Consider the following 8983-nt stretch of genomic DNA (forward strand, 5'->3'; position numbering starts at 1 on the left):
CGCGAGCTTTTCTTTATGAGGAAGTAGATCTTGCTTGATCGAGAGAGAATGTCTTCCTATGAAACAGAACTAGGAGGTCTTTCGTGGCGGCCGTTAATCTGCTTGGCGTGGCGCTAGAAGCAAAGCATCTATTGGCTCAAAGTTAGAGAGCTGGGAGCAGCGTAGGAAACAGACATACCAACCCCCAACTCCAGGTCCTAGATCGACACTTCTGGTTGGCCAACTTGCAGTAGGGTGTACTTCGGGAAAAGGACCGTGCCTATCGCCCCTGTGAGACACTTCTTCACGTTGGCTTCAACTCTCTACGTAGTAAGCGGATGTTGGCGACGAACAACCTGCAATGAGGGGTCGGATAAGCCCGTAGGTAGCATCGTCGAGGACGCACTACGTATTTGTGATAGATGCTCAATACTTCACAGCTATGTCTTCACAGGCAGGTACTCTGACCCCCCGCTCAGCCAATGAGCTCAGTTGGATTTAACGCGCCGACGCGTCTTGGATAAACAAGACGATGTTGGTCTGTAGTCAAATGTAGTCATCCCAAGCTAGAATGGCTCATGTGCCTTCCGTTAGCCCATCCCACAGTACGACTATATAAGACTCTTGCACATAATTCTTCCTGTTTATATCACCCTTTTATATTCATCCATTTTTAAGAACCCCCATCTGATTTATATTAAGTAAGTTTAACTAAAAATTACTACTAACAAATAAGAAGCTAACAACGTAGGATATACACCTAGATAACTACTAAAACCTCTTATATAAGTTACCCCAAAACGTATAATATAACTAGCACTTTCTTCGCAAAGTGCTTAGCTATAATTAGTTCGGGTATAACTTACCCAAATCTAATATTATCTACTACTAGTAAGACTACGTCTAAGGTTTAGTGTCCCTAATATCGAGACAAAGGCTATAGTTAATAATAAGTCTCCTAACTCAAATATCGTTAGATAGATAGTTTCCTATATAACGAGATTATATAAAGGAGATGCGGGTTTACTAAAATAGTTAGCTTCGTATTTTTTATTTTTTTTTATATACGCAACTTCTCTAAAGATTGCCTAGCTAACGAAGTTTAGACTATTTTTATACTAAGCTTAATTCTTATTATTACCCTATATATAATAATAGTACCACTAGTTACTCGCTAGATAAGTACGATAATCTATACTAAGACCCCTAATAGCTTTTATCCTTAAATTATACTATAGGCTTTTATTAACGAGGCCTTAAATATTTATTAAAATAAAAGCGTAACGGCTATTTTAAAATCGATACTAGTCCTTCTACTTCTTAATAAATACTAAGTTTAATATATATAAAACGTTATTGTTAGATACGTAGGCATTGCCTAGACTAAGTTGGGTCGACGGATAAGTATAACCTATACTATACCTAAGCAACCCCCCTACCCCCCTACGGCTATAGGGGAACATAGCTTCACCACCTCTAACTACGAAGTACCTACATAGGAACCGCATCTATATAAACCCTCTTATTCCTCTACCCTTCCACCTAAACCGCCGTAAATAGTTAAATATTATTACTCAAGTCCCCGCCCTATAATATCCGATAACCATCCAAGGCCGAATATAGTTCCCTATACGAGTAATAGCTATAATAATAAAATACTATCTTTAAATTAAAAAGGTAACTTTGTTGTAATAAGCTTAATATCCTATATTAAGTATTTACTAAATAGTATTATTATTAAAACGGCCTAGCTTAGAAGTAACCGCGCCCACTAGTAACGCTATAAAATTGCTATAAAAGCTAAAATATATAATTGACTTAATAAATATCCTTACTTAGTAAAAAAAAAGGTTTAGAACCTAAACAAATATGCCTTAACCTTAAAAAATATACCTAACGGAACGCTTAAAGACTTTTTAAAATCTTATATAGATATACTAATAAAATAGTAATAGTAATAAGTAACCGAGGTAATTAAGTACGTTAAGCTTTTATATAGTTCGACTATTCTTTATTATAACATTAGGCTATACAATTTCCTCTTAGATAACAGTCTCCGTCTTAAAATCATCAACTTTTCTAAGTTATCCGTCAATAGCTCCTATACTAAAATCAGCCCTAGGACTCGATACGTAGCCCCTTTACCAGACCGCTCCTTATAGTCGACCCTAATAATCAAAAGCGACCTTTTCAGTTTAGGATTAACGATTTACTATATTATAATAAGTAAAGCTCTATTTTAAGAATTTCAAAGCGGAGAAGTTCGGGAGATATATAATAACTAATAATTTCCAGACTTAACTAGCGTACCCTATGTAGGTCTTATTTTAGGCTACTGGTCCTAGAGTTTCGAGTCCGTAGACGGGCTGCTTTCTTTCTTAGATATCTAACCAAAAGATGAAGGCTTTGTGTCTTGGAAACTCAGGCCAAATTGGGGTAGTGTCTGGATGCATTGTGTAATCTAGAGGTGTTGAATTCTGAGCAGTAGGCGGAAAAGTGGACATAGAAGGCGGTAGCTGCCCCTTGGAGGGCGACTTTTATTCTCGCCAGGCTGACGGAGTCGCTGGCATGTATTGGCTGCTGGAACTGGAACACGGCAGTGTTCTAGCGAAACAGGGAACTCCGAAAGGGACAGAGATACACATGGTCAATGCGCAAACAACCAGAGGATGGTAGCTTGTCCAGTCTTGTTTCGCGGGGAGACGGCTAACCGGACGGGGCACGGCAGCATGATTCCCCCATTGAAGTGGATCGAATGGTTTAGACGGAGCCTGTCGGTGGTGGGCCGGTATGCCTTGGTATAGGTGGAATGGATCTCATCTTTATGGTTCTCTCTGAATTGATTTAGAGATTAAGCCTGAATGAATCGCCGACTGTCATCTGCTTGCGTATGTTACATTCCATTAGCCACTCTAGGTTCCCCTCAATCTTCCGGTATCGTCCTCCTACGAGAACACTTCCTAAGAACCTCCCTGATTCATCTTAGGTTAGATTTCAGCCTTAAGCCATGCTGCTTTCCCTGCATTATGTTCTGGAAGAACCTATTGTTGGTTTTACTACGACCTCAAAGGCTGCTATCATCGCTTGAGTCCAAGGAGCCTCCTCCGGCCTCATTTTTAGGACGTGTCTAACAACGACATTAATTTTTTTGGATCAGGGCCGAGTGCCTGCTTCAGCGATGAGTCTCCCATTCTTCGATCCTGAGCACTGATCCGACTATCTAATCAATCTAACAAAGATCTAGGAGATTCACGGTGTCTGGCGGAACTCGACAGCACTCTGCCCAGCTTGGATTCGAAGCTTGCTTTTAGGCTCTAACATCCGATAGACGAGGCCTTCAATCTCATCATTACGACTCAAACCTTCCCTAGCGCGAGAGACAAAACCAAGCCAATCCATCATGCGTCTCAGGGCTACGTTATCTCGGGATTTCAGATCCCTGATTAGCCAGCTCTTTCTTGTCTTTTCAGGAAGGCTGATCTTTCCCACCACGTAGAGCATCGTGACGCCTAAAGCCCATATGTCGCCTGGTGCGCCACGCGTCCCTTCGGTGATAAGGTCTGGAGGAATATACCACGGCGTGCCACCTGTTGAGTGCTTTTCTCGGCTGTACATAGCCAAACCGAAATCAAGTAGGACAGCGCCTCGTTGGGGAGAGTAGGCGATGTTGGCTGGTTTGATGTCGTTATGGATCACCGGGACCTGTCGAGACGACAGATATGTCAAGGCGGACGACATATCACGGAGAATCGCGTAGGCGTCCGCAGCCGAAAACGGAGAGTTGATGCCGCGGCTAAGTGACGGGGGAAGGTGCTCTTCGTACATTGCGAGAAGACGGCCGTCAAAGGCCTGAAGCGATACGATCCTTTCCTGAAAGTGGTAAAAGTAGCTTAGTAGCGCGTGCGAACATATATGGGATTCTGGTAGCACGACCTACATGATGTAACTTTTCCAGGAAGCATTTCTCTCGTTGCCAAATCCCCGCGCACCGAATGAGTTCCCTGGTCTCCTTTCCCTCGTATCGGGTGACTTTAACAACAATCCTTCCTAGCAATCCCGAGTGTCTGGCAGTGAACAAGCTGGCTGATGGCGTTTTGGTGATTTCCTCAAGCCGGTCCAGTTTGTAGGTAACCGCACCTCTGTTGTTTACTTCGCCAACTGGGTCGGGCCGCGGAAAAGCGCTCGCAGTGCTAGCAGTAGTGGGTTGTGCAACCACAACGGTCGCTGATTCCCCATCTGCAAAGTCTAGAAGTGGTGTACCTCTGGTGCGGACGATGCACTTAGCGGACTTGGGGATCAGGTCCAGCGGCGTGCTAGCTCCGGGAGCCCTAGCGATGGGGATTTGAGCGGGAGTCGCTGTCGAGGCTAGGATAATATCTGTCACGTCCCCATTTCTCTTTTGGCGTTTCGCGTTTGCTTCCTCTTCGTCGCTAGCCGCGCGTTTGGTAGATGTCCGCGATTCGGCCGGAGCCTTATGTATAGAGACGGAGAATCGTCTTCGAAGGATCAAAATATCGACCAGGTGCTGCTCTGCAATATTGTTGCTACCAACGGCTAGAATCCTCCACAGACCAGGCCTGATGATGTGAGTTTGATCGTATGACATACGCGCGCGACACATTGTCGAACCCAGACGAATCAGGTAGATGTCTGTGAGGGATTGGTTGAGCAACACGCAGTCGTCGTTGGCAGGTTCATAGTACAGTATGCAACGGAGGTAGTGAGGTATGGCCCGTCGCGAGGGCAGCTCGTAAGGGTCGTCGTAGAAGGGGAGACAAATAGTGAAGTTCACATCGTGTGTGCGTTGCACTACACCCACCACGTCCCAACCGTCAGCACTTTCTGCAAGCCGGACACTTGCTGGATCGGCGCCTCTCGGCCAGTGGGGGCAAGCGAGAACAAGCCGGGCGTCCGGTGCCGAAGCGAGTGTAGCACTAGTAAGAGCTTCGGTTAATTCAGCGACCGTCACGCTGGCGGCCGCTTGTGTTGCTCTTTCTTCGGCCTTTAGCCCGCAAGTTCGTCCCAGGTGGTCCTCGCCAGGAGCCGACAATCCTGGCTGTACAACGCCGCTTCGTTCTCCTGTTTTCTGGTATTCAGCTGCGATTCGGTCCAGGCGTCGTTGCATCTCGGAAGAGTCGCTGAAAGGCTGAGTTGATTCTCCATCAGACGACATTTTCGACATACAGCAGATGGACAGCCAGGTGAACAAACCAATGATTGGAAAACAGTTCTGTCAAGAACGGCACATGTTCTTATAAGCACTACGAGACCTGGATTAGTTACCTGCAGTACCTCACAGGCCGGCGCTTACGATGCTGCTAAAATTGGCCGCCAGGGACCTGGTTACCGAGGCGCTGACCAATCGATAAGGTCACGGGGCTGAGGCTACGTAAATTGCCTCTGACCATTTTCTGCGTTCATTGAAGCATTTGGTCCGTTGCGACACATGCTATCAACACAACGTGCCCCTCAAGCTGTTTCCACGCTTCCCTGATTTTCAGTCTCTCGACGCGCTGCATACTTCGCTGATTTTGCCGACGCTTCGGTCACACAATCTCCCAACTCTCCGAACACGGCGCGTAGCTCCAATACGGGACCGCGATTGACCGATCGATTGACCGACCACACGATGCCCGCCTTCCAGCCGCCGGAGGTGACTTGCGAGAAGGACAAGGCTTGGATCAAAAGAGCTAAATTTCCATTCCGCAACCCGACACCGCTCTGGAATAAATACTGGCATCGATATAATACCATCACCATCCCGCTACGAGACGAAGATGCCTATTTTGCCGACGTCAGTGCCGCCGCGAAGCTCGCCCAGAGTCGTGAGCACCTTGAAGAACTCCTGGACGTTCAATGTGAAGAACGCCGGCGGGAGTACGATACGTTAATCCTCGATATTGCAGTCGCATGCATCCAGAATACATCACTCTCAAAGACTCCTCACCATGCGGCCCTCAAAGCTAGCCAAACGGGTAGCCTTGACAGTCTTCTGCAAGTCCTATGTGGTGTGGTGTTCGGCTGGAAGGATGGCGACAAACAGAACAGGGTGCCACGGATCGACGACGCAGATGAGACTGAATACTGCATCGATGGAAAGGGCGATCTCCGGAGCAAATACAACACCCGAGAGATTTCGTCTGAGCTTGCGGATGACCCATTTGAGTACGACAACACGATAGCTTCCGGCCTCTACTCACCTCGGGGATGGGAAGACTGGAATGAGGATGAAGAGAACTTGTGGAATGATCCCTCTTGGAAGGTGTCCGACTGTCCTACATCGGAGACGAATCTATCGCCGCCAGGTGAAGATGAAGTCGTGGTAGCCGAAAGAGGTGACAGCGATCAGGCGTTCTGTGAGCACCCACCAGAGCAATTGGACGGCATTCTCAAGGTTACACCACCAACAGACCAAATCTCGCCGCTCCCGTCGCCATATCTGTCGTTGATAGACACGTCTGTCGGCTTGTCACCACATTCACGACAAACATCAAGCCCTGATCCGCCATCCACTTGTGACCAGAAACTGTCCGCATCTACAAGTGCCCGCATGGTTGACGAGTGGCAATCGCCTCCAAAGCCGAGATTCTCTACTAACAGAGCAGATTCCGTGTCCAAGAACGAAGGTAAAAAAAGGAAGCTGCAGGATGATGATCACCATAACGATAATGGACAGAAGCGCCAGAAGCAAAAGGGATAGCATCAGCCAGTTTTGTATCAGATGTGTTGATGATAGGCGTATATGCTCTCCATACTCGTGGCCTGGAAAGCTTTTTGCAGGGGATGGGGTAGGCTCAGGTCTGATGTTATCACCATACCTATTCAGAACGCCTTTCCTCGTCTGACTGCGATGAAAGGCGCATGTAATGGTACAGGGGAAATATATTGTAATCCTCAAATAATAGCACAATATCTGCTAGTCGGAGTTGCATGATTGAGGCGGCAGCTCCGGGTACATTGGCAATTAGATCGGTTGAGCGTGAATCCGTCTAGCAGCTACATGACGGTATAGCGGATGCCTCAGTAACAATCTGTCAGGCTGCTTCGTACTAAGTAAAGAGGTCAGCCGCGCACCTAGGGTTTGGTCGTGGCTTTAGTTCCAATCTCCCTACCTCTAAACCGAGCCCCTAATCATTCTCAGGTCGGATGGGGAGCTTGCGCTGCGGTTGCCTACAACTCGAGCAGGCATGACCCCGATGAGTTTATTAGTATACTAACTACACACGTAAAAGACTACTTCAGCATACCTACTTACATAGAAATACTGCCTAAACAAAGCTGCTTGCGCAATATTGCACTTAAGCAGAGCTACTTATGTATAAGCATACTTAAGCAAAGCCGCCTGCGTAAGAATATACTTAAGTATATATCCACTTATATAAAGTTCTATATAAATAAAACTATATACATAAAAGTCCGCTTAAGTAAGCTCTTAGCTTAAATAATATAACTTAAATAGAGGAAGCTACGTACTAATTACTATTATTAGGGGCTAGTACCTTAAAGAATAGTATTTATAGTTATAGTTTAGGATCTTATTTAATAACTTTCCTTAATTAATATAGTAATTAGGAAACGGGCTAAACAAAAGATACTTAATATTTTACTTTATATTAACTTCGCTCTAGCTACCTAAAATACTTATATTCTTACTAAATTTATACTATAACTAGTCCTTTTAACTTTTCTATTTACTATAAATATAAAAAAAAATATTAAAAATACATTAATAACTAATTTAATAAGGCATTAGTATAAGCTAACCTCGCTTAACTCGCCCATAAATATTATAGTAATTATTGCTAAAAAGAAGCTTACGACTTCTAAATCCTAATACTTCGGACCGTCCGGCCTAAAGTTAGCGCTTTCTGTTATATATCTTTATATTAGCTCTATTATTGTATAGCTTAAGTTATCTAAGTTTTTCTTACGGCTACGTAGTTAATAATTTTTCTAACTATCTAAATATTCTAATTAGTACTAAATTCGCTAATAAATAAGAAATTAAGTAATACTTAGCTTAACCCTATTACTAAAGTATATTAAGATATAAGAGTAGCTAAGTTAGCTGTATTACGACCCTACTTTTTTAAAATAAACTAGTACCTCGATTATATATTTACTTATAAAATAAAATAGGCTTTTATAAGAGGAGACTTATTATAAAATTATTATTAAGCGTTAATAATTAAAAAAATAGGTTATTAATAGCCTTTTATAATAATCGTAGTATGCGTTTATAAATAATATAATAGTTCGCCTTATTGCTATAAATTTTATAAACTATAATAATATTTAGGTACTAAACTAACTAGAGTATCTTTATTTACTACGCAAATATTTATAAAAAGTAGTAAATATTTACGAGGTAACTAGGTATCCCTTTCTTTTTAGTAATAAGGATAAAATTAGCGTCTTCTAGCGCTTACTTATAGACGTAGTATACTCTCGTAAGTAGTTTATAGTAATATTATTTTGATTAATACTGGTAGCTCTTTTAGAGCTTTTGTTATGTCTTGCTTTGACGCTCTTTAGGAGTTCTAGTTGGTAGGGGTTTTTTAGGTAATGTCGAGGGCTCTTTCTATAGAGATTACTTATGATTTTTGCAATGTGTCCTCTATTGGTTAATGCTATACGAATATCAGTCGTCGGCGTGAAATAAAAGGTTGCCCACCTCGGCCGTGCTGTCGCGGTGTTTAGTCGCCGAGTGGAGAGCTGGCTGCGTTAACATCGCGAGGGCCGAGTCGGATGCTGCACTAGCACACCAAGATAATAGGCCCCCCAGAAACATAGGCTCCGAAGCCAGTTTTCGAACCTGCGACGCAGAGGCATACGTCTCCAAGCCAATTCTCGTCACAGGCAGGATGCCCCATGTGGCCAGACTGAGAAGCACTTCTGTGAGGGCCTGGATGCTGTCTTTCAGTCGGACATGCGTATCTAACCGGTTCAGCACCGCGAGGAGATCACCATCACGAAGTCGTCGAATGCTAACGGAGTTAGTACC

General features: G+C 44.1%; 3 protein-coding genes across 3 annotated transcripts; 2 read left to right on the top strand and 1 right to left on the bottom strand.

Annotated features, from left to right (window-relative positions):
• Positions 1–1946: 1946 nt before the first annotated feature.
• On the top strand, positions 1947–2141 carry CTAM01_16216 (uncharacterized protein; the record flags this gene model as incomplete). The annotated part of the gene is made up of 1 exon (XM_060532209.1): positions 1947–2141. A coding segment is annotated over one exon (195 nt), but the record flags the coding sequence as incomplete, so codon positions are not given.
• A 1087-nt stretch (positions 2142–3228) lies between these two features.
• CTAM01_16217 (serine/threonine protein kinase-20) lies at positions 3229–5161 on the bottom strand (the record flags this gene model as incomplete). The annotated part of the gene is made up of 2 exons (XM_060532210.1): positions 3229–3849; positions 3917–5161. 2 exons carry the CDS (start codon positions 5159–5161, stop codon positions 3229–3231), a joined length of 1866 nt encoding a protein of 621 aa, XP_060373216.1.
• A 447-nt stretch (positions 5162–5608) lies between these two features.
• CTAM01_16218 (uncharacterized protein) lies at positions 5609–6679 on the top strand (the record flags this gene model as incomplete). Its single annotated transcript, XM_060532211.1, has 1 exon — positions 5609–6679. The coding sequence occupies one exon, from the start codon at positions 5609–5611 to the stop codon at positions 6677–6679; it is 1071 nt and encodes a 356-aa protein (XP_060373217.1).
• Positions 6680–8983: the final 2304 nt, after the last annotated feature.

The sequence above is a fragment of the Colletotrichum tamarilloi genome, assembly GCF_030869305.1.
Source record: "Colletotrichum tamarilloi strain Tom-12 chromosome Unknown Scaffold_205.1, whole genome shotgun sequence".
In the NCBI taxonomy this organism is placed as follows: Eukaryota; Fungi; Ascomycota; class Sordariomycetes; order Glomerellales; family Glomerellaceae; genus Colletotrichum; species Colletotrichum tamarilloi.